Source organism: Gouania willdenowi, chromosome 16 (genome assembly GCF_900634775.1).
Source record: "Gouania willdenowi chromosome 16, fGouWil2.1, whole genome shotgun sequence".
Lineage (NCBI taxonomy): Eukaryota > Metazoa > Chordata > Actinopteri > Blenniiformes > Gobiesocidae > Gouania > Gouania willdenowi.
In genome coordinates, this window is record NC_041059.1 from 28,022,505 (window position 1) to 28,048,912 (window position 26,408).

The window sequence follows — 26,408 nt, forward strand, 5'->3', positions numbered from 1 at the left end:
CGTTTGAGGGAGCATTAAAGCCAACGTTTAACAAACAAAACAAAAAAACTACCACCTACCACACAATGGCATCTGCAAGCAGCTCCACAAAGAAGAAGAGCCCCGGCGTCCTGGATCAGATTGGAAAGTTCTTTGCAGGAGACAAGAAAACAAAGGGCAAGGTGAGGAAGCAGGAAGACAAGCCTCCTTTTGTGTTGCTCCTTCCCTCTCAGAACTGCTTTTTAATTCTTTAACCCTTCCTGTGTGAAGTATTTGAACCGTTGTCAGACATTATCCTGTGTTTCATATGACCCTACTAATAATTCAACACTGGATAAGGACTTTGTGACAGAAATCATTTGTCATTTATTCGATTGAACCGTCATGATTTGAAAGGTGCTTACGTGTTGTTTGTTGCATTGCCCTCTTCATTTAACAGATCAATGCTGCTGCCATTATTACTTTGATCCAATGTTTTTTGAGCCGTGTTTTTCACTCCAGCTGCTCTAAAACAAGTGTTTGTGTTGGCATCATTAACTGAGGGCACACCAACGTACTGAGAGTCTATGGAACTCATCAAAGTTGTTTTTTCTTTGCCATGAAAAACATCGGTGATGAGTCAACCAGAGGGAGATACTTCATCACTTCTGAGATTAATGATCAAAGGAACCGTTTCTGTCGGAGTCCAAGTCCTGCTGAGGGATTCTGTACAAAACAAGCGCGCTCCTCTCATTGTGCCAACAAGGGATTTCTGTAGCTTTGAGTCACCGTGTCGTGCTGTCTAGCAAGCAGCACTCTGACCTTCAGAAAACTCTGAAGAGACTCTAGAGACAACACAATATAGTGTTTTTTTTTTTGCTTTTGACATCAAGTGGCTCCTATTTTCCAAGTTTCAGAACTACTTTTTAACCTGATCAGCTGAACTTAACTTCTGTTATCAAGAATTTTACGTCCCGGAGGTGGTGTTTAATAACAAAAAGACAACCTTTGCACATTTTGAGTGTTCTTGACAGCATGACAGCAACAAGCTAAGCCCGAGTCAGAAAGCCTTTTTAGTTACCGTGCGATTTTTGACTCACATTTGCTTACAAATGTAGCCGTCTGTAAACATCACAACGCTGTGGCAAGGAAGGATGCATCCTGCAGAGCAGTCATTATAAGATGCTTTTTTTTTAAATCCCGCAGAGTGCTAATTATGGAGCTTTAGCGTTGTAGTTGCAAAGAAGCACCTGAATACCAGAACCATTTGCAAGTCCTTGACGCTTCATGCTCATCATGAAATGAACAAATTTGGATGAAGCTGCTTTTGTTCTTCTTGCTTCTTCTTCTGTTGAGAAGAAGCATCCATTTAAGTTCGCATTATCCAATTAGGGTCTATGGTTGATATTTTTTGTTGTTGTGGTGAAGCTGTATTATCCTAGGTTCATTGTTTAGCAAGACTCTCCTCTTGCTAAACAATGAACCAGAATCAGCTCTCCATCCTTTTAAATTCTACAGTAAGGAAATACGAGAGACTTCTTCTTTTGTATTCAACCTGCCCGTCTGTGGCTTCCCAAGTATTGCTTTAACTTTGATTGGGAATCTTGCGCCAGTGTTTTAATTTTGCTTTGTGAATATGCATGCTTTCATTGTTGGGGTTGATTGCTTTCATACTCAGCAGGTGGAAGCCTTTGTCCAAGCCAGAGTCATTCACATCACATTGTTTCAGTTTGAGGTCCTGCATTAGCAAACGGGCTGAATAACAGAGCTACCAGATGAAACCAAAAACGCTCCACTCTCAGGTTACAACTGAAAATGGCTTTGAAAGATTCCGGAAGATCTGCGTTGGTTAAGAATAATCAGTGAAAAAAAACTAGCATGTGCATGTGCTTTCAAATGAAACAGCGGACTAGCATCTTAACACTGTACGTTGAACAGCAAGTAGAATGCAATGCACAACCTTCAATTTAAGAGCTTTCAAACAAACCTATGAGTCTTGGCTGGACTTGTTAGTTTGTTCACCTCAGGTACAAATGTGTGAAAGTTGACTGGATGCTGCAGCTATGATTATATGCTGCAGCTATGATTATATGCTGCAACTATGATTATATGCTACAACGATGACTGCTGCTGCTGCGCTATTTAGTCATGCAGATAATACTTTGTAAATGTTTGACGTGACCTGTTCCTAACCTGGTTCTTGTTCAGAGCTTTTTGGGATTATTGCTTGATTAAAAGTCTTTAATAAACACCTTTTGCTCTTCTATTTTTGTTTTAATTTACTTTATTTGCAGATTTAAAAGAAAAAGTGAAATTACCAACCATGCTAACAACACTTGTGATTCCAATGACATTTTTAAGGAAATTGAGACAAATGCTCAAAACATTATCAATGTTTTCTCATAGAAATGAATGCACACACAAACGGTACACATTCAGCCTCTATAATCTATTTTGCATGCAAAATGTCAAAATATTTTTGTAAACTCTGTAATTTGTTTTGTTTTCTAAAGCTCTTCGGGCTGCAATGAAGTTCTTTATGGATGAAGTTAGATTATCTTCAGTTGCTCCAATATTTAAAGAATCTCTGGCACCAGGTGTTAAAAGACAAAACAAACTAAGCGCTGTAAGAACGTGCCAGCTTTATTCAGTGGACATTAGTAGAGAACTACAAACTCTGGTTTGCCAAATTTAATTATTGTCTTGAAATTAATCAAAATTAGACCAAAAACAGAACAATACAACATTATAAGAAGTAAATAAACTTCTAAAAAGAGTGTTTTCCATGGAGGTTAATTTAAGATTATTGCTTTAGTAAAAATTTGTGATGGGTTTGAAAAATGATTCAATTCATTTCAGCATATGAAGATGCTTCTAAAAACATTATTAGGGCTGTAATTTGTTATATACTCTCAGTTAGTCCCCATACTTTTTTTCTTTCATTCATACTTTCATTACTTATTTTGTAGTGTGAAATGTTAGAAAAGGTTTGATCAAGTGATGTTACTCAAACAAAGAACAATAGTCAGCAACATGAGAAAAACTGACCCCTTTATTATTAACCAATCGGTTCCATACATTTTAATCTTCAACATAATATTTTCAGTATTCTACAACTAAATAAATATAATACTGTATATATCGGAGATTTTAGACGCAGTCCGATAAAATCCAATAATAATTTTCTGGCTGATATCGGACCAATATCCGATATCAATATCGGATCTGGACACCCCTAGTCTCAATACCTCAACACTTTAGTTAATAAACATACAGCAAGTTCCCTTTATAGTTTTTGGCACCAGTTTCTACTGTATCATATATCTCACCTGGCAGCTAAAAAATAAGGTTATTTCTAGGTGATCTAACATTTCCAGAAATCTGTGTTTGTATCCCTCATCTATATTTTCTATACATTCTCAACATTTGCGATACTTTATTTCAGGTTATCTTCTTCATATTTGCCTTTTTAACAGAATCTTAACCTGAATCCTTGGCCTTTTCCATGGTGGTGCATTTCAGTAAACAGTGATCATTTTGTTTAAAGGAGACATATCATGGTTTTAAATCCTTCCTTTTTTTACATATAAATCATACAGTTGTGGTCTATATAAAGCGGAACTGCAATGCTTGGGTCTGAATTCCTCATTATTATAGCTCCACAGGCCCCTTTTCTACCCTTTTCTGATGAGCTTCTGAGAGCAACTCGTTTTGGTGCTGTCTCTTTAAATGCAAATGAGACACATACCCCGCCCCCTATTCAGGTTGCAGAGGTGACACTCGGTTCAACTCCACCCTGTTCGGCCATTTTTGTAGTTTGATAGAAGAGATACGATTATTTAGCGGCGCAGAAAATGTTTATTCACACGTTATTTACAAAATGTCAACAACAGAATACTTGTCCATCCAGCCTTACATGTTTGAGCCAGAGTCTGACCTGGCGGAGCGAGATGAAAATGAAGATGATGAACCTGCAGAACCCTAACAAGTGAGCTAACACAAGCACCGAGCTAACGCTAGTGCGAAGCTAACGTCACGAAATGCATTTTAATAGTCTTTTCAGAGACAAAAACGGCAAAATGAAATGACTAATGAAAACTTTAGTCTTAAATTAAACCACGTAGGCCATATCATCAAGGATCTAAAACAAGCACACAGCGCTAACATATGAAGACGGTGCAACTGCTAATGCTAACAAAACAATGACAGGGACGTCTTATCATCACACTTTTTAGCGTTATTTACAGCTTACCGAAGTGCTCTGTTCATCGTCTCCAAAGATAGAAGGAATTGAACCCTCAATCAGACAAAGTCTTTCGGCAAATCCTTCTTTATACTGGTGGAGGTTGCTGAAGCAGTCATCCTTGAAGTGCTTCGCACACAAAAATGATCTTACCCACAGATGTGGGTACATTACCGTGAAAAATAAAACTCAACCAGGCACTTTGAAAAGGTTCTGATGCTGGGAGACGTTGTAATGAAGCGTGTGGGTTACTACATCCAACAACTGAACATTTTGACTTATCCTCTCGTAACTTCTGCATCCTTGAGCTTGGACTACAAAATAAAAGCGAGAAATAAAAATGGCGGATTGCTCGAAGTGTTGGGCATGGAGTCAATGTCCTAATTTGGCAGTTCCGCTGCAAATACTGTGATGTAATAGTTCAAAAAACGTAATAGAGAATAGAAAAATCAAAACAGATTGAGGTAAAGATTAATCAAAAACACAGGACAAATACTTCCAAGCTTTGACTGTCGCCCATTAACAGTCAATTCCAATCTACATATTGGGACCCCAAGTTTGGATTATTGCACAAAAGTCATTAATAAAAACAAAATGAAAAAAAATAAAAATTAAGTTTCGCATAAAAATCCCAAATTGTGATGCAATGCTACAAAAAAGTCAATGATATTCAACTGTATTTTGTTTTAGCTTCATCCTGTGTCAATTTGATGCTAACAAGTGGCTAAAAGAAGAAATCATCCATACTCACTGTAAATATTCACCTTGACACCTTATATACCATTAACTCAAGTTGTTGTTTAATAAGTTGTAGCACGGTGTCCTCTAGGGCAGGGATTCTCAACTGGTGTGTTGGGACCCAAAAGTGGGTCGCGGACCTGTACTGGGTGGGTCGTGGACAGCTGGTCAAAAATAAATGAATAGGATTTGTCTTTTATTTTTGAAAGAAAATTTTCTTTTGACAGGCATGCTGTGAAATGCATGTTGCACAGGGAAATAAAGATTTTATGTTTGAAAAAAGATTGTGCGTGTGCTTTCAACAGCTAAATGTGGGTCGCGATTAATGACTGTGGCAAAATGTGGGTCCCAGGGTGAGACCAGTTGAGAACCACTGCTCTAGGGTGCTTTCCTCTGTTAGTTTTATTGACTCACATGTGCGTAGGTTTGGTTCATACATGTGATGCTAAATCAAATGTTGATTTCAGTGCCTGTGATTGTAAGAAAGACAGTTGGTGATTTTACACTAACCCTCTATTAGCTGAGCCTGCTAATGCTGCAGTGGTAATGATGACATTACAGAGCCTGCATCAGTAGCTGCAGTGGCTGACCTTGTCCTATCCCACTGTAATAATATTAAAAGCAAACCAGTCATTGCTGTGAACCGGGGCTGGTAATGGATCTAACGCTGCTATACATGCCTTCTTTGAAAGTATCCCAGATCAAACTGGGTCACATACAGTACGTCCATACATTCTCTACAGGGGCACATCACTATCACCAGAAAACATGCATCTGCTGAGGGCACACAGTGGAGTGGTTAGCACGTCCACCTCACAGCAAGAAGGTCGTGGGTTCAAGACGTGTGGTGGACATTTGGGTTCTTTCTGTGTGGAGTTTGCATGTTCTCCCCATCCTTGCATAGGTTTTCTCCAGCTTCCTCCCACAATCCAAAACATGACTGTGAGGTTGATTGGAGTCTCGAGATTGTCCGTAAGAATGAATGTGAGTGTTAGTGGTTGTCTGTGTGTGTGTGATGGACTGGTGTTCTGTCCGGGGTGTACCCTGAAGAAAGCTGGAGATAGGCACCAGCAGACCCCCGCGACCCTGAAAAGGAGCAAGCGAGTCAGAAAAGCAGAATAGATGTTGTATCAGATCAACGATGAGTCAGAGTTTCTGCAGGTCAACCTGAGAGTAACATTTTATTATTATTCTTTTCCTTTTGGCTGTTCCCTTTCCTTCAAAGGTCACCACAGCAAATGACCTGCCTCCATCTAACCCTATCCTGTGCAACCTTTCATTCTCTCACATACTGACTTCATGTTTTCTCTCACTACATCCATAAATCTCCTCTTTGGTCAGTCCCAACCTCAGCATCATTCTACTGATATAATCACTGTCCCTTTACTCAGTCTGGCCTCTCTGACTTTATCCCCAAATCAAATCCCCTGATGTACTCATTCCTTATCCTTTCTATCCTCATCACTGCAAAGAAAACCTCATCATCTCCAGCTCTGCCTGCTCTGTCTTTTCCTCAGATCTACTGTCTCTAAACCATACAACATGGCTGCTCTCACTATCGTCTCTACACCTTTCCTTTAATTCTTCTGATACTCTTTACTCATCCTTTAACACCCCTGAAACTTTTCTCCACCCAACTTGCACATGCTTCGTCACCTCTTTTCCACACTGGCCATGTTTACATGGGAGCTTTAATTCCCCTTTGATTCAGAATAAAAGTTAAATCATCTTTAAACTGACCTTGTAAACATTTCATTTTGAATACAAATGTAATTCCAAATTAAGTGGCTGTTTATTTCGATTTTAATTCCGCATTAAAAAGTTCCTCAATCTTGTAAACGCCTAATCCTGCTTTAAATTAGTTCAGGTTGTTCTGGGCATGCTCGACTTCTTGTAATGACGCACTGGTGACGACATAATCCAAGATGGCCGCCTGAATTGCAGCCGAGACTATTCATTTAATAAGAGTCTTAAAAGACATGGATATAATGAAAATAGTAACTGGACGGAAGCATGAACATGAGAACATGCACACACAAACACGGACATTGGCAAAAGGAACAGGCTTCATCGGGGCATGAAGCAACAGACCCACAGAGCTTCACAAAAGACGTGCGGATCATTATAAAGTTCATTTTTCACTCAACAATCCTGTATAGTAGAGATAAAACAGCTTTTGCACTAACTGCTGGCTTTGAGTGACCAAAGTACGGTGATCTATCTTCTCTTCTCTACTACTCTATCAACAAAAGTGAAACCTTATGTTATTGTCGAGCTTTTGTTTAAAAAATACAATCAAAATAAAATAGACCAGTTCTTATTATGCGGTCTATGTTGTAGTCGAAAAGAAAAGGTTTGTTTTGTGTTTTTTCCAATAGACGTGATATGTCACGTTTGCCCCCTGTCCAATCAGAACCCTTCCCAACCCCCAGACCTAAAGCAGAATTAAATGAACCTGTTTTTCATGTAAACCTCAGTTCGGAATGATTATTTCCATGTAAACACAAAGCAGAACACTTTAATTCTGAATAAATTAATCCGGAATAGTTAACACCGAATTATAAAACGTCATGTAACCGTACGTGGCCACTCTGTAACCTGCATGGATGCACGGCTAACCTCCATTCCTCTTTTTTTCCATGGCAGATCTCCACCTAACCTAAAAGCCTGGTCAACAACACATTTTAATAACAAAAATGGTTATTTCACTTCCATTTTATAGAGGTTAAGTTCCACTACTCATCCAAGACCCAACTGGGATGATCGCTTTTATGGTTTCCAATTTCACTGAGTAGGGTAATGATTCCCAAAAATGTATGGAATATTATTATCATGATAGAATTGTTGCTATAATGAAATTCATCTCCAAGAGAGTAATAAATGCAGATATACCTTTTTCAAATGGATCAAAACGGACAGAAACAGAGAAGAGAACAAATGCAGACCGGGGATGCATTCACATCAAAGGAACAACTGGCTGAACTTGAGAATGCACCATCACAATCATGTTATTACATCTCCTACTCCATCTCTCATCTCTTTGTATCTGCCAGGCTTTGCATTGCAGCAGAAGCACAGCACGGTCACTGAGGCCACTGTATTTTCACCTTTCTCTTTTACCTTAATGTATTCCTTTTCTGTCATTTAGAGAACAAAGACTCACTTAGGATGGAGGCCGTCAGATGGAAAACACAAGCGTATACAGCAGTGACAAACACGTGATTAAAGCAGCTTCACCAGATTGTTTTGACTATATTATCTGGCCTCAGGGGGTTTTTTTTATCTGAGGTGAATTATAGTAATGTTGTTAACATTACAGTCAAGACTAATCACAATAAAGGGGTCAGAACAAGGAAAAAGGATCAATTAGCTGAGAAGAGTTTAGTGTTTTTTAATCCGGTGTAGTTTGTAGAACATAAAGACTTTGTAAATAGACTTAAATAGGTATTTGAGGTATTTTTAGAGAGAGATTTTATTCTGGACATTTGTAATTTTACTCTATACATAGCAGGACAGGGCGATACATTGATATACATCATAGTTTTCCATAGTTTAAAATAGGACAATATTGTTAAAAGGATTTGCATCAACTGATTATTTCATTAAATGGTCATCATTAGAAAAAAGTTTGCATTAAATAAAACTAGGAGTACTTTGAATTTTTATACAGGACAACAAAACAGTTGGGAATTAATACATTTGAATAGATTTAGAGGAAGTTTTTGAAACTGTGGTCTTGGCCAGACACTCGCACCACATGATATTTTGACACTTTAAATAACAGAATACATTATAGATAGGCAACGTTGTTTTGAAAAGTGCATATATGCAAAAGTACTACCTACATGGTGTCTTTTGTGACATTTAAACCTTTTTTTAACTGAACAAAATGCAGATTAATTGCTAATGGTTAAATTCGGCCCAATTAAAGCTGCAATATGTAACTTTTTTTTTGGCATCATTTGGTCAAAAATCCATCCAAATCTCCTTCTCCTGGCCCTGTAAATGACATTTACGTGACGCTCCTAGAATCTGTAGGTCAGCCAATCAGAGATCTTTCTACAAACAACATGTGCCGCATGAGCTGTTTTTGGCATTACTATTGGCTGCTCATCTGAAGTCAGACATGTTCAACTACCCTCGGTAGTAGAAATAAAATGACAGATGTTCAAGCAAAAGTCTCAATAACAGTGTTAGACACAACAGTTACATAGTAAATCAAGAGGAAAAAGGCAGACTGAGGTGGAGAAGCAACTGTTTAAAGCCACAAACACTGAGGAGGAACAGATCGCTTTCGCTTTGCGTCCTCGCGGGCCTCCCTGACTGTGAAGGGCCGCACCACACACCCATTGGTGTCAAAGAGAGAACAATAACAGATGGGATGAATTGTGTGTAAACCAAGAGAAGGTAATTTTATATTCTGGATGCAGAGTCAGGGTTATCAGTCAGCCCAGAGCGGCAGGCAGCTGGGATCACAGCCGCCTCTGTGTAATCTCTGGCGGGGACGAGCCAACAGCAGCAGCCGCTGCTCAGGACAGTAACTACAGAGTGATATGTGCATTCATGTTAGAGTCTCAGAAACACCAGAAAAATCCAATAACTCAAGATAAAGTCCATACACTTGTCACTAGTCTATATTGAGAGAAATGTCGCTACGAGCGTTCACAATAGACACCGGTAAGGGAGGCTAACTTTCGGTTTTGGTTTCAAAACGGCACGGAGAGATGATTCTACGAACTGCAGCTTTAATCGTCTGCACCGATTAATCGATGGACTTCTAGATAAACCTAAAAACAGGCTAAATGTTGACAAACTGAGAAATTATTAGGTTTTAGGCAGGAGTTTTAGGAATTCATGTAAACACGGAGTGCCGCCCTTGTAGTGAACCACTCCCGCTCCTGTCCTCCCATGTTATAAGTGTTTTATGTGATTGTCTTTTAATGTTTTCTTGGACGGGATGAAACTGAAATAAAATCTTGTTGCTCTGAAACATGTCAAATAAAGACAAATAAAGCTATTCATTCATCCATTCATTCATAAAGAAAGTTGACTGTAGTCGACAACACTGCTTTTAAGAAAGTCCCTCAGTAATGTATCTGCATTTCATATTTAGATGCACTGCCATGTTTTGAAGATATGTAGTAATGGATGGAAAGCACTTGGTAGTTGTAGAATATTAACAGAAATTTGGAAGTCTGGAGAACGGAAGCTAAAAAAAAAACATTATAAAGATCCCTAAAGATTGGAAGGACTTCAACACTATTCATTTTTAAGAAAGAAAGTAAGATGGACGATGGAAACAAACAAGTGGAATATCTCTGCTATCGCCGGCTGGAAAGATCTTGAAACTCTTCTTGCTAAATCAACTAAATGTGTCACCACAAAGTCAATGTAGATTTGGCAGTGGCAGGAGCACAGCTGATAGGATGATAGAGTTATCAGATTTTACATAAAGCGTTTGACACAATATCAAGAGAAAGACTTTGGAACGTCTCAGAAAACTCATTATTTTTAGCCGCATGCCTGCAAGATGAATTCTCTTGGTGTTCACAAACACCAGAATTCATCTTGTACTGTTCCCGCCTTTGCCTTTTGAAACGAACCGAAACAGTTCGAACCAATCATGAGGCAAATGTTGTGGTTTAGGTCGGGATATCCGGATGTGACAAAGGCAGTTGCGGGGAGAGGAACTAGCCAGACTACCGCTATAGCTCCGAATCAAAATAGAAAGATGTTGACGCAGGAGGATGGTTTACGTGCCCTTAATACTCGTGTTGCAAAAACGGCAAAAGTCACTCAATGACATAATGACCGCAGCATTACTATCCCAAAAGAAAGTTTTCAACAAATCGGTGGACAGGCGCTTCGCCCAATCAGCTTCAAATGGTAAATGGTAAATGGACTTGATTTTATATAGCGCTTTATCCCCACACTGAAGCAGTCTCAAAGCGCTTTACATATCAGCTCATTCACCCAATCACTCTCACTTTCACACACCAGTGGGACAGGACTGCCATGCAAGGCGCTAGTCGACCACTGGGAGCAACTTAGGGTTCAGTGTCTTGCCCAAGGACACTTCGACACATAGTCAGGTACTGGGATCGAACCCCCAACCTCTCGATCAGAAGACGACCCACTACCACCTGAGCCATAGTCGCCCTTCAAGCATTCTGTTCATGTCCCTCCCTGGTTCCGAAAAGATTCGCCAGACACAGACCCAGATCGATGTGGAGAACTCGAGCTAAAGGGAAGGGTACACATCTATCTGGCTCTTGCCAGGTTACTTTATTGTGACCATGTCACTCAATGCTTGAACCAACGCTGTTTTCACTTTACCTCACTGCAATGCTTAAGGTTGCCTTTGAAGGCATTAAAGAAAGTGTTGAAACCCAAAGTAGACGTGATGCTGACATTTTTAATGTGGCCCAATATAAAGCAAAGAAAAAATAAATAAAGGTTGTTGCACATGTGTGAGATGCTCTTAGCAGATAAAAGTCCATTGGTGGTGCAAAAATCAGAAGAAATGCAGATCGTAGTGGGCTGCTAGGCCCAAACTGGACCTTCTGGACAAGATCAGAAAAGATCAAATATAGCAACTTGTCGGCCTTCCATCTATGCTGGACATTGTAATGAATAGAAATCTCCAATGGACAGAACACGACGAAAAAAACAGAACTTCCCAGGAAACTACTAGGTTCTCAACTGTCCATACAGACCTATAGGAAGACCAAGGTTAAGATACAAAGTCACTATCAAAAGAAAGAGGAGTTAGCATCGATATTATATTAGCTAATGCAAACTTAAGAACATTGTACAGAAAATGAAAGTTAAAACAAGTTAGGCGCTTTTAAATGCCATGCATGCAGTATTCTTAATAACTGTACTTTTACAAAACAGTTATTTCATTACTAATAATAATTATTACTTTTCAACACATTTCACCTGATGAAAACTGAAAAATGTTGTTGTTGGGGACTCTGTTCGCGGTAATAACTTAGCAATAACTAAGGCTTGGTCGGGGGGCTTGGTCGTTGCGCCTGGTAGTTGCACCCCCCCTCGGGGGGTTGGGTGCGGGGGTGGGGGTGGTTGGGTGGATGTTGGTGGGGGGCCTTGGGGTTAGGGGTTGGGATTGGTGCGCTGGGTCCTCACCTCCTTGGTGCTTTCTCTGGTGTGTGTGTGTGGGGGGCGGTGGCTGCCTCTCGGCTTGGGGTATTAGGGGCGTCTGGAGGGCTGCTCGGCCGCGGGGGGGTTGCCTGGGCTCCCTAGCCCCCGCTCTTTCTGCTAGCCTGGCTGTATATTCACGTCCGGGGCAGCTTGGTTTTGCAGTGGAGGTTCTTGCACATACATTTGTCTACGATGCACTGGCATGCCTTGGACTGTGAGATAAAACTTGTAGTGGGCTTAACTTTAGACACGTTGATCCCAAATACCTGTTTTAGGTATTACCACTCACTCCTTCCCTCTGTCCACAGCCACCACCATTATACCTAAGCATCACACTTATCACTAGACTGGCTTGATTACATAACACAATAAGCACAATATGCACAACTACAACTTCACATTTCACTCTCACTTTACAATAATCAACTCGTCCCCACACTTCCATTTTCTACCTTGAATCTCTCCTCCCTGCTCCCTTGCGCCTCCACCTCAGACAAGTAAAAAAAATCGAACCAATCAGAAGTCATCACAGCTCTGTCATGTGGATTCTAAGGCTAAGGGTAAAAATTAAAAAAAATCAAAAGGATATGTAAAAATAACTCAATCACAAACCAATGGTTAAGGAACCTGGCCAACCCACACATAGTTGATGGAGTAACATTATACACAAAGTCAATGCATACTGCACTTATACAAATATGCTGCTGTTTTCCTCCTAAGAAGCAGACCGACTTTTAACGTTTTTGTTTTCATTGCTTTTTGCAGGAAAAATAATAACTAGCATATTAGATTAGCTAGCTAACACGCTAGCGCGTTTGGAATTAGCTGATTGTTCCTGATTGACATTGTTAAAAGCTATTATCCTTCCAAATGAACAGTTTAGCTTCAATCTCAGACTAATTTATAAAACCCGACATGTTTATTATGAAAACAATTAGGGCTGTCAATTTAACACGTTAATTGCGATTAAATAATTACAGGAAAAAATTTACGTGCCAAAACACAACGTTGTTCATCAGTTTTTATTTTTAGGACTCCAAACAGTGCAAAATCTTTCTATTTCAAGAGTTCCCGGTATACCGATGATACGAAAGCCTAGTTGTGAGCAAATTGTGAGTTTGCCTTATCACCAGAGCTTTGCAGTCTTGCCACCTCAATGTAGCGGCTAGCACGGACAGCTAACACGGACAGCTAGCACGGACAGCTAACACGGACAGCTAGCGCGGACACTCGGACAGTGCTAACTGCTACATGCTGCTAGCACGCCGTGACTGACAAATGAACAAACTCACTGGATAAATTTTATTTTCTGAAGGAGAGAAAAAGCAACAAGTTTGGTGTCAGAAAAGTGTTCTTAGTGTTTATGATGTGCTAACATATAGCACTACATTTGACATTTGATCTTTTTTGTATTTTCTATTCTTTGGAGATTGACAAAAGTACACATCAATATGACACGTAGCCCTTGGGACTATAGTCTCACATGGAGAGGGATGTAAATGTCTACGCCTGCATCTGTTCCAGTCTGTTAAAAACAAACAATAAGTTACTTTATAAAGCCACTTTGTTGCTTGCTTTTGGTTCTACTATAACTTGGAAAATTTAGGAAGTGCTGCATTGTACGAGTTTTCATATTTATGCTGATCCTGTTCTGCTTTCTAATAAAAATATTAGAGACATATAAAGCCATTTTGTTATATATCAATGTTTTGATCTGCCACAATAATGTAATTTAAATTAAAAAATACCCCAAGTTGAGGGCGTTTCTCAGTAAGTTTTAGGTGCGATTAAAAAAAAGATTAATTAGATTATTAATTACAGAGCATGATTAAATAATCACATAATTTTTTAAATGTCTTGAAAGCTCTGAAAATGATATATCTTTACAAAATGTGGCACGCTATTTTGTTTTTTTAACAGTTTAAAATAGATCAGTACTAATGTCCACAAGTGAGGACAAATGAATAAGACTGGATCTCAGCAGGATATGATATATTACCGTAGCTAATTCAGGGCAATGTTTCCAAACGTAGGCTAGGAGTGTATGTTTTTAACCCAGACTCACACAGTTATTCTGTTTGTTTTCAGGGCGCTGCTCGAGGAGCTCTTTCTCCAGCCTCTCAGAAAGCCTCCACATCTTCCCAACGTAAACGTGGAACTGAAAACGCTGTGGCCCAGTTCTTCCGCACCATCGTAAGTAAACCTTTAAAGTCTAAAGTCAACTCTCTGCAGTGGCGGCTGCTGGTCTTTCATGCAGGGGAAGCTCATTTTCTGCCTACTTCAGAAAATGTATCTGTTTATTTAAATGTGAATTCTAGTAGAATTCACATTTTGTTGTCAACAACTATTTGTAGATTATCACACACACGCACGCGCGTAGCTGCTGCGCGCTGGAGTGTGAGTGTTTGGTCAAAAGTCTCACAACACAAGCAGTAACAGTCTCCACAAACACCAAAAACAGACACTAGGTTTGTCAGAAGTTAATTCGCTATGAGAGGATCAGCAAAGTCTCCGTGTCAACACAGAGCAACGGACTGAAATATTTGAAAAACCCGCCTGTGTGTTTACAACGTCATACTCTCTGATTGGCTCATTTCACTGTCAATCAAAATTGAATTAGCCTGAGACAGATCATCCAATCATCATCCATTATTCCAGCGTCCGGAACAGACAGATCCAGCCCACTGCTCCATAGACCTCCTGTGAAGCCCGGCGTCCGATGGGCGGGACTAAGTGCGTCATAACCGAGCATTTATCCAATGAGCGTCTAGTTTGACTGCAGTGGATCAACCCCTAAATCATCTCCCATTGAAGTCAACTGAAGCTGAACTTCACCACTGTTTATTAACACTGTGACGCTGCGGTAATGAATGAAGAACGTCACGCTGTCACTGTCAGTTTCCTGTTATAAGAAGCTGATTCTGAACTAAACATACATGTGTTCTGTCATATATTTAGTCAATGAAATGTACACACAACACTACATATTTGACCACTGATTTTAGGGGAAGCTGAGGTTCCCTTGTAGTCTTAAAGCATCCGCCACTGACTCTCTGTGAGGTCATTTCCTCTTGCTTTGATGCTACTGTCTGTCTGTCTGTCTGTCTGTCTGTCTCTTATTGTTCCTCAACTCTTCACCTTCTCATGTGACCTCCTCAGGTGTCCCCTGCCCCTCCCAAGTCTAGGGTGAGTTTTGAACTAAAAGCATGAAATTCTAAGGTTTTGAGGAACATTTATGACATTTTAATGCATTAAGGCCGAATTATCTCAGAAACCCATCAGCACTAGATTTGTTCTAACTTCTGATATGTCGTATGCAGGGTGGGGGTCAATTATAATTGTAATCGTGTGATTGGTAATTAATTACAATTATGGCGTAATTAATTATAATTGTAATTGTAACTTTAAAAATCTGTTGCTGTCTTAATTATAATTAAATTGTAATTGAGTTCAGATAGTTGAAAATTGTCAGGAAAGTTCTATAAAAATTGTCAATTATAATTTAAAGCAAAACTGGGGAATTATGATACAGTTCTATGTACAGTTCTACACATATTTAGTTAACAATGAATAGAATATGTTTCATATCACACTTTCCCACATTTTACCATTTAAAATAAATATAAATCTAGGGGTACACTGACACAAAAAAAGCTCAGACACTCACACCAAGAATATTAAAACCTATATTTTCATTGATTGGGAAGATGAACAATATAACCAATAGATAGGAAAGAAATGAGATGATACATATTTGTGTTTCATGTATTTTACAGCTGATTTAAGACCCGTTATCATAAAAGATGCTAATAGACAGCTAACACAAGAGGAAGGTTAACTTTTATTAGGCTATTTATTAGGCATGTCCCATTACAGCTTTTTCACTTCCGATACGATAACAATATTGCAGCCTTGAGGATTGGCCGATACCTATATCGATCCGATACGATATCAGCACGACTCATACATACTTTTATGACTTATTTTGTAGTGTGGAATGTTAGAAAAGGCTTGATCAAGTGATGTCACTCAAACAGAGAACAATAGTCACCAACAGTAGGTATGAGAAAAACTCAAATTGGTGACATAATTTTTAACCTGCAACACAATATCAACAGTTTTCTACAACTGAATAAATATAATATTTTTTGGAGATTTTGGATGCAGTCCGATAAAAAACAATATTAATTTTCTGGCTGATATCGGACCGATATCCGATATCAATATCGGATCGGGACACCCCTATTATTTATTTTGGGCTCAGTAGTTGTGATTAATTGTAATTGAGAACGTAATTGTAACTGACTTTGAGGATAAAAACTAATTGGAATTGAAGTATAATTGGTAAAAATGTTGGTGACTGTGATTGTAATTGAATTGTAATTGAACATGAAGAATTGAAAATGTAATTGTGACAGAAAAATGTAATTGACCCCAACCCTGGTCGTATGTTTGTGTCACTACTCTGTGTGTTCTTCTCCACATGTCCGGACTCTCCTTCCTGCTTCTTCTCGTCTTGCCTTTGCCTTGTGTAAGACACTTCCTTCCATCTGTTGGTCCATTTCACTGTGCTCTCTGTTCTTTTTCTTCACATCCACAATGATTCATTAACTGAGACATGGACATCATGTTGAAGCCGTGCTGGTGGACCATACGGGGTCATCACCTCAAAGCAGCTTTTTTCATTTTATCGCATCACTTACTACATCCCACGCATCAGTGATAACACCATCATTTCCGTCTACCATGAGCCCTTTTCCAGGAGAGTCGTGCTCACTTTGTGCCAGTGCTCTCCTTATCATGTGCATAAATTGTGTATTTATGATAACACAAGCCTCGGTCTCTTCATCATAAGCCCTTGTCTATGATGTTAGTAAAGTCGCTTTCGGCACCTAATTTGACCTAATGCATGTGAAAGGCAACAGATGGGTTTAATTAAAAAAAGATGAAGGAAAAGTAATCAAATATTTATAGATGTAACATGACAAAATGTCCTCATATCAACATCTTTCATTTTCCAGAATGCATCTTTGTGGTATCAGATTACAACAAACACTCACCTTACCGTACTATGGGGTTTAACTGGTTTGTATCTTTAATCTGGCAACCACAAATATTTACAACGTGTATTTATCTGCCTTATTCCCAAGCCTTAAGATTCCTAGCGTGACCTGTTGTAGAAACTTTACTTTTACGTTGTAATTGCCTGTTTTGAAGCAAACTATGAATAGAAGGTGTGGGAACATCATCTTCTACCCTCCCCTGTGTCATCATGCTCAACACACCAATTACATCCTGAACTCACTCCGTAATCACGACAGCTGTGAGCAAGAGAGAGACTTACACTATCACTTTGTATAAAGATGAATGCTATGTAATGTTCCATGAAGTGAAAAAAAAACACAATGTTTTTGTGGGTGTTTGTTCTGGGATCAAGATCAAAACACATAAAACAAGATCAAGACCAAAGAACCCTATAATGACAGTTATCTGGATGAGTGATCCTCATCATGGTACCATGATATTCAGTAACACTTTACTTGAAGTTTCATACATAAGGCTGATATTACGCTGTCATTATCACTGTCATTAGCATTATTAAGGTGTCATGAAGGCTGTCATTAAGTGTAATTGACTAAGCTACTGCAGTGCCCGTAAGAAGTATGTACTAATATAGAAAAGTGGGAGATTAAGTAGCTTTTTCATGGACGGCCAAATGAGGTTGTGTTTGAAGGTGGGACGTCAGGGACATTTAGGTTTGTTGTGAAATGTGTAGAGTGATGACTATTGTGTTTTTATTTGTTTTGGCTTTTGACACTGTAGGGAGTTGAACCCCATCTATTACGATTCCATTTTGTTGTCCTTGCGGATCTGGATCTCCTCAGGCCAGACTTGGTTCGGTCTTGTTTAGTGTCATTAACCCCCACACACACACACACACACACACACACACACACACAGAGGTCCCATGCTTTATAGATAGATTATGACACCTTTCACTAAATTATGACACCTTTGGAGCTATGTTGGCATTTTTTGGGTTAAGTGGAGGGATCTAGTGGGATTAGTAGGGTTAAGGTTAAGGTTAGGTTTGGGGTAACAAACCACACTTAATGACAGCCTTAATGATACCTTATTCATGCTAATGACAGCGTAATGTCAGCCTTATGTATAAAACGGATGTATTCTATCTCCATTAATAACAATATAATAGTTCTAAATGTATGGACACCCCATTTTAAAAAAGATAAAAACACACTAATCTTTCATGGCTTCGTGTCTATCTTTGGTTAACATTTTGTCAAAATCCACGAAGTACTTTCGACATAATCCTGCTAAAAGTCAAAGAAATAAACGCCAATATCAATGGGTGTTTATAACGTTAACATTCACTCACTGCACAAACTCAAAAGGCACATCCAGTGCTGACTGTCTAAAGGAATGTTTGAAGAGAACCAATAAATGATGATTGATCTGCTCAGAACAGGTTGATACAAACGAAAAATGCTCAATCTGGACCTTATCTCAATCTAGAGTTGCATCCCCTGGAATAAAATAGATAAATAGTGTTTTGTTTCCATGCAGTGCCTTCAAATTGGTTTATTGATTTGGTGCAATTATGATGATTTGTATTCTCTTAATTTGTTCTTGTTAACACAAAACCCAAAAAACCTTGGCATGCATGAAACAGTGGATTATCAACGCTTTCAGATGTTCACAATTGTTTTCTAAAGAACAATCAATGCTATGCTAACTAACTACTGTATATAGTCATTACTCACTATACCTCTCTAATATTTCTCTCAATCCAACCTACTCACTACAAATTGCAGTCGGCAAGGATCTAGTTTTTATAGGAGGGGCGGAGCCAACAGGGCTGGTTTGTGATTAAAAAGCCAATAAAACATCACAAACCACCATTCTCAGCCAATAGCAAAATGTGATTGTAATAGCCAGGTTTCAACCCATAGAGGGCAGTCACTCTGACATTTTTACCAAAAAAATATGCCACATTTATATTAATTTGACTAAAATGTCAAGAATTGGACCAGAATAAATCGTCAACACTACTTCATACCTGAATACATTTGTTTTCACCTGGTTAGGAGTTTAGTTACTCTTGAGCTAACCCATCACTCTCTAAATGTATATATGATAAGTACTCACATTATTGTATTATGGGTACTTGTAGAGTATATTTATGAATCAGTCATTTTACTTGTACTTACGTTTTAAAAGAAGTAGAAGTAAATAGTTACATTTTTTTACACCCAACCATTACTGAGTAAATTATTATTGTATGTGATTGTTTTTTATTTTAGTTTCACATTGAACATAACATTTCTACCTATTATGTTACCTATATGGCACATTTGGCTTGGCACTGTTTTAGAGTTAATTAACGTATCTATAATGAGTTTAATAAAAAATAAAACATATATATATATATATATTGAATTGATTTCATTGGTGTTATTATTATTATTATTATTATTATTATTATTATTATTATTATTATTATTATTATTATTTTTAAATAATTGTACATGTTTATTTTATACAGATGCCTTTGTGGACAATAAATTAAGTTCCAATTGTGCAAGATTTGGTCTCTTCCTTAATTAGCTTATACATGAGATGTTTACTGTGTGCAAGGGAACCATGGCAACCAAAAATGAAGGTGGGGGGGTGGCAGTAACTTTTACTTTGAGTACTATTTAATTGAACTACTTTCTACTTGAGTATTTTATGTATGACTTACTTGTACTTCTACTTGAGTGCAATTTCAATCAACAAACAGTACTTCTACTTGAGTATAGAATATATCAGTACTCTATAACTCTGCTGACAATATGTCGGCCACATCTGAACCTCTTCTATCATACAGTAATGTATATGTACTGTATGTTTGCTCTCACAGGGCCCTCAGAAGTCCCAGTCTGCTAAAGCCAAGAAAGCGGGTGCAGGAGACGGCAAAGGCACCCTGACTAGGATCTTCAAAATGGTAAAAACAAACACCAACACGTTCCCACTAGTTACAGCAGCTGAAGACCAAACAGCTGGTTTCCTCCTCTCATCCTCTGGCTTGTGTTTTCTTTGTGTCTCAGTGATGCTAGCAGCAGCAGAGTGAGTAACTAATGCTACACTCGCCTCACACTGTGCAACAATCAGATGCATGAAAGAAGGCATCATGATCTCATGAGTAGTGGAGCCAGAGGCTGATTGCTATAGCTCCACGACATAAGATCAATCCTCATGCATGTTGTTATAGGCAGGCAGCCCATATAGTCTACCATGCACCCCTTTTAATGTGTGCCTCTTCATATCATAACCTCTCCATCATTTCATATGCTTTTTTATTTGTAGAACCTCCTAAACCCCTAACTGTGTCTTTTATATTTGTCTCCTAAGGCTTCATTTACAAACTCTTAATAATGACGGTAATTTAAAGCGGAATTTATTTAAAAAAAAAATAAATACAAAATACCAAGCAACTTCTATGTAATTACTTCAATAGTAATCCAATAGTGAATTATTGTCTCCTATTGTCAGAAGTGTGATAAAATGGCCTCTACAGCATAAATTAATCCTGTTTAAGCAACAGTTTCATTGTTAAATTGTGGAGAATTTTATAAAAATAAAAAAATAGCCCAAATAAGAACAAGGAATATTTCCTGATTCTTTTTTAATTAATTGTTAAATATTTTTCCACTACTCCCAGTAATGTGCTCCTGTACCCCTAGGGGTACATGTACCTCTGTTTGGGAACCACAGTAATATCAAATAAAAGCTTATTGCCTCAACAATGTGCTGGTTTCAAATGTTTGGCACAAACTTTGATCTTATAATCTGTCCACACACGCACATTCTCCGTGCTATTTTATTTGTTTTATTTTAATTAATTAATAAATACATGAATTAATTATCTTCATGTGATTGTATTGTATCTGGAATATAAATATTCTGGAATATTGATGTAAATCAAATAAAATAGTGACTGTGTTGATATGGATTCATTTTGTTATCAGTCAAACATTTGAAACCAGCACATTGTTGATGTAATAAGCTTTTATTTCATATATAACAATCATGGTTTGTATATTTCCTGGATGCAGAAGTAGCTTCAAGAAAAATCAGTTTTGTTCTGATCACTATCGCAAAAAACTGCTTTTTAAGGATCATATTAGGTTTATCATAAAAACCACAAATGGAAATGAGTTATTTTTCTGTTACCACTCAATAACGTGATCAGGACATCCCAAGGGTTGAAAAAAATCAAGTAGCAAAATTGTTGTGGGGCCGGGGTGCATGCTAGGCTATCTGGGCTGCTGGCTTATTAGCTTCTGTCCAATGCTAGGATCGGGCTCTAAGGGCCCAAGAGGTGCTATAGCTAACAAACCGTGCTTTTTCCAAACTAAGCCTGGCCTGTTCATGAATACTTGTATGTATAATGAGACTTCACTACTCAGTGCCATCAATTACCTTCCTGTGATAGCATCTCCTTTAGGTGCTAAGGAGGACTAACCTTGCCTGCGAGATGGATTCTTCTGGTGTTCAACAAACACCAGAATCCATCTTGTGCTGTTCCCGCCTTTGCCTTTCAAAACCGAACAGAAACAGTTCAAACCAATCATGAGGCAGTGTTGTGGTTTAGGGCGGGATATACAGGGTGTGACGAAGGCAGAAGCAAAATTGGCGCATGCGCAGTTGCGGGGAGAGGAACTAGCTGGGCCACCGCTATTAGCATAGCTCTGAATCAAAATAGAAAGATGTCGAGGATGGTCAACGTGCCCTTAATTTGCATACTCGTGTTGCAAAAACAGCAAAAGTCACTCAACGACATAATGACCACACCCTAACACTGGTTTAAACCAGGTGTGTTGGAGCAGGGAGACATCTAAAAGTCTCAGGAATCCGGCCCTCGACGACTGTAGTTGCCCACCCCTGTTCTACTGGGACAGTAGTCAAGGATTAAAGTTTGTTTTTAAGTGCCAGTAAACCACCACAATAAGAAAACTGTCAACAGATTTTTAAAGGATAAATCCCACAATGGGGAGGTTTAGTCAGAGCAGCATATATAAAGAAACAGAACATACTGTATGTACATACTGTAGGTAAGAATAGGAAGCAGAGCAAAAGAAACAAATCAGTACAAGTCTGATTTTTTTTTTTTAAAGCACGTCATGTGACGTCTGCAAACCTCACCTGAAAGAATGGTTTCAGTGTGAAACTGATGGGTTTTTTTTTTACTTTTCTGGTAAATGTCAGATACTGAAATGTCATTGGAAACAGAACATTTCACGTTATACCTTTCAGTTCCTAACTAGCGTTCCCTGCTGCAACCACAACATGTGAGGTTCTCATGACAGCTTTCACTTTTCTCTCACACGTTTTAATTAAACCAATACTCTGAGTCCACATGGGATTGGGGTTTTATGAGCTCAAGTGAAGTGAGTAAAATCCAAATTTCCCCGAGGCTGGATGTGGCTGTAGCAGCTAAACTGTCAGTGAGAAACACCGACTAATCCCAAAGCTACAGGGACATTTGTTTCAGATCTTTCTGGAAGAGTTAATCAGGGTTTATTCAGTGCCTTCACAATCCAAACACAATAATACCCAACGTCTTACTAACTTACTGTCACGTTTAGCCATTTATTTAATGTAACTCCTCTAAAACAATGGTTATAATATCATATAAAAGCTTAATCCTATCTATAATCTCCTTTCAGACTAATTTTTTCACCATTTATCTTATTATCTGGTATGTCATAAATTGATAGTAAATAAACGGGCGCCATCTTGAAAAGGGGGCAAACAACTCGTTGTCTTTATTTCAATACAGGAGTGATTTATATCCCGGTATGGCTACAACTATCAATAGATACTACCAGAAGAGGCTAGGGGACAATATAAGGCTATGGTATCAGTGCTAGTAGGGATATCTGTCAGTTATATTAAAGTCTTGTATAGAATTTCAAAGTATTCTAAAGTTCCTTTTCATTAAAATATTCATGCTTTGCCTGATAAAGCACATTTTATTAAATATTGCACGGTAAAATCACAGTGTACTTTATATAACAGCCACAATGGATATAAATACATTATATTGACATCTAGAATGAAAACCGAGATTCCCCTAAAATCCTCATTTTAGATCTTAACTGTTCACTGAGCGGTTATGAAATATAGAGAGCAAATGATATAGAGTAGGTATGGGAGGTTGTCTTCAGTTTTTTTGTTTTGGGATGATGTAAAAACATATATTTGTTGATATTTTTTTACATTGGACGAACAGCCAAACACACAACAGCTCTTTGGTATAGTGAAACCTTTTCCGTTGCAACATGGGTCAACATGTTAACGTTGTTTTACCCCCAAACAAATATGGCGACTGGCGTAGGCAGAAACGTCACCACTCAGACGGATGTCCGTCTTACCGAACATGAAAAAAAAAAAACACATTTAAAGGCTTTAAACACAAGGAAACACAATAATATAAAGTCCCAATCTTTTTTCTTTTTTTTGATCTGCAGGGTCAGGACCTGCTTAGAAATGATGTGCGTCAGAGCAGAACTGTGACAGGAATTAAAGAAGATTGTCTAAGAGCGTTAGGAAAGGAAAAAAGACTTTGATTATGGGTTGAAAAGCATAGTTCATTCTTTTCATTGATCTTTCTTCTAAATCTGCCTCATTGTTTTGTTTGTGTTAGTTTTTCTGCTCACCTCTGACATTAGGTGTCATTGTTGTTTTTGGACAAAATCTTTTCACCTGTCCCAGTTAAATGTTAATGCTGCAGTCCAACTTATAAATCATTCAACCTTTGACTTTACACTGGCAGCATTAAAAGATGAATTAGGGAAGAACTCTTTCCCCCAAACGTTTTTAGGATCATTTCAAATCACTTTAAATATATCAAACTATTTAGACAAAGTGTAACGCAAATACTTTACTGTAGAGTTTTTTTTTTTTTTGAAGCCTTACGATGGAGATAGAAACCTTTCCTATGCTGGTCTTTTTGAGTGAATTTCAGACACACTAATGGATCACAGATCACTGAAACAGTGGTTTGTCGTCCACCTAAGATTCCCTTAGTTCTTTGTTTTTTATTTTTATTTCTATTTCAGTTTCCGTTTGTTTGTCTGTTTGAGTCTAACTGAAAATATTCAAACATATATTTAAAAAATATATAACAAGACTGAAACAGGCAGAAGCAAAAATGCTTATATGCCAAATGTAAATTATAACATTCAAGTTGCATTTCTCAAATAATACACGCAAAAGAAATGCAAGCTTTCAAAAAGTACATTTGAGCTGCAATGCAAACAAGAAAAAGAATATATATATATATATATATATATATATATATATATATATATATACACATACTTTTTTATATACATTTAACAAAGAATAATTTATATTCTTACAAACATATTTCTACTGCTTCTCATAACTCTCTTTCTGAAAATAAATAGTTTGTCACTCATTTGTATTTTTTAATCAACATTATTCCACAATTTAATCCCTAGAACATTTTTGTTTTGTAATCTTGTTTTTGGTAAAATAAACATAAATTGATCTCTTGGTCTGTAGTGAGAAGTATTTTTGAACGCCTTATGGAAGAGTATTTATTTTGTCAGTGTTACTTTATAATAAACAAGTTTTGATTTAACAAATAATGGACGTGTATGGTCATAGTATTCTGCATTGTTTATCAATCGTAAAGCCTTTTTTTTTTGCAATAAAACAATATCATTAACAAAGATCTTCTATTAAAAGTGTTCACTGCAGCAAACCATGAGGAGGCCCATAGAACACTCAATAACTTCATTTATTAACTTGCTGATGTCATTATTCCACGTCTGTAACTATGATTACACAGCATACTTTGTCACTCATTCACACTTGACCTCCATAGGCTAATACTTTAGTGCTGAGTCAGCTCCAGGCATTGATCTTCTGTCTGTTTGGTCCCACAGGGAAGCCGGAGTTCTTCTCCCGCCAAGCGCTGAGGCCCGTCAGTGAGCAGGACACCAAACCTTTCTGTTTCAGCTAACACGCTAACGTCCGCATCCTGTTTCTCAACGCTTCCCCCCCATTGGCTTATAGCCACACAATCTGCTCCTTCATCATCAGTCTAACGGAGGTTTTACCAAGAAGCCACATGCAGCCTGAATGACCCGATGCTCTGTGATATATCCATGCTTTGATCTCTCTCTCTGTCGTCTTTGATCTTTCTGGCTAACAAACGAAGGCTGAACCAAAGCAGACACGGAGCCGCTGAAAGCTTAAAGGGCCAGTCTAAGTCCCACTGACTTAACTGTTGTTGCACCTTGGAAATGGCTCTGGTCCTGTCTGGTTTTAGATAAAGTGAGGTTTTCTGTCTCGTCATGATGTCTGCGTCACCCCCCCACCCCCCCCCCCCCCCAATTATGTTTAAACATAGAATAACCAGTTTATGATTGTTAATATTTGTCAACCCTGCTTATGTCTCAGTGGAAGTTATTCATCCTATCCTGAATGTATTGTCTTATATGTGGTGTATATGAGTTTTGTGGTCAATGGGACCATATTTAAAGCTTCATTTTTCAGTCCATGAGCTAACAGTGACTAAGCACCTTTTTTTTTTTTGCCAACTACACAGTTTAGGGTGTGTACTGTGTTCCATCTACATCTTCATTGCTAATCCCTCATGCATAAATCAGCCTTTTCCTTTCCACTGGACTAGCAATAGACAACATCCTTTAAGAACACACTATTTCAAAAGGTGCTCTATGGTTAACTTTGTCGTATGACGTTTTAATGTGAGTTTCCTCTTTTCTGTACAAAAAAAAAAACAAACAAACTTTGACTGTACTTCTTAAATCTTCCCAAAGCAAGAATCTGAAACTGAGCGTCCATCCTTCCACTGTCTGCATGAGCCTGGGAGTGCTGTGTCCGATTGATTCTGTTTTTAAATGACGCCTAGGAATGAATGTAAATGTCCTCCTTCCTGTTGTATGTGTGATTAAAAAAAAAAGAACAAAAAATGATTGGTAACTTAACTGAGAATAAAAAAAAAATAATAAAGTCATGTGTGTGGGTGTGATGTGTGTCAGGTCACAGCACGTTTTTACTGACGGAGAACAGAAAGCGCCATTGTGTGGTTCGTCACTCACTGTGAGTGTTCCCACGTTTTCCATTCTAATGTGAGTGGATAACAAACGTCAGCACAACTCATGTCCCAGCGAAAGGCCAGCTTACATAAAAACAAATCAATCTTTCACCATATTTATGTAGAACGGTCAACCATCACAGTCAATCT

The 26,408-nt window shown here is 38.2% G+C and overlaps 1 protein-coding gene across 6 annotated transcripts; it reads left to right on the forward strand.

Annotated features, from left to right (window-relative positions):
• The first annotated feature begins 26 nt into the window (after positions 1–26).
• LOC114477726 (myelin basic protein-like) lies at positions 27–26,177 on the forward strand. 6 transcript variants are annotated; one of them, XM_028470246.1, is made up of 6 exons: positions 27–161; positions 14,192–14,296; positions 15,263–15,289; positions 20,025–20,108; positions 20,212–20,230; positions 25,084–26,177. In XM_028470246.1, exons 1-5 carry the CDS (start codon positions 66–68, stop codon positions 20,212–20,214), a joined length of 315 nt encoding a protein of 104 aa, XP_028326047.1. In that variant the 5' UTR covers positions 27–65; the 3' UTR covers positions 20,215–20,230; positions 25,084–26,177. The 6 variants fall into 6 exon arrangements, with proteins under 6 accessions (XP_028326047.1, XP_028326048.1, XP_028326043.1 ...); XM_028470247.1 differs by having other exon boundaries at positions 20,034–20,108; XM_028470242.1 differs by lacking the exon at positions 20,212–20,230.
• Positions 26,178–26,408: the final 231 nt, after the last annotated feature.

Bases quoted from the DNA above. Each gene is read 5' to 3' on its own strand.
- LOC114477726 (XM_028470242.1), top strand. From the start codon at position 66: ATGGCATCTGCAAGCAGCTCCACAAAGAAGAAGAGCCCCGGCGTCCTG. The intron at 162-14,191 runs GTGAGGAAGCAG...GTTTGTTTTCAG, and splicing joins ACAAGAAAACAAAGGGCAAG to GGCGCTGCTCGAGGAGCTCT. The intron at 15,290-20,024 runs GTGAGTTTTGAA...TTGCTCTCACAG, and splicing joins CTGCCCCTCCCAAGTCTAGG to GGCCCTCAGAAGTCCCAGTC.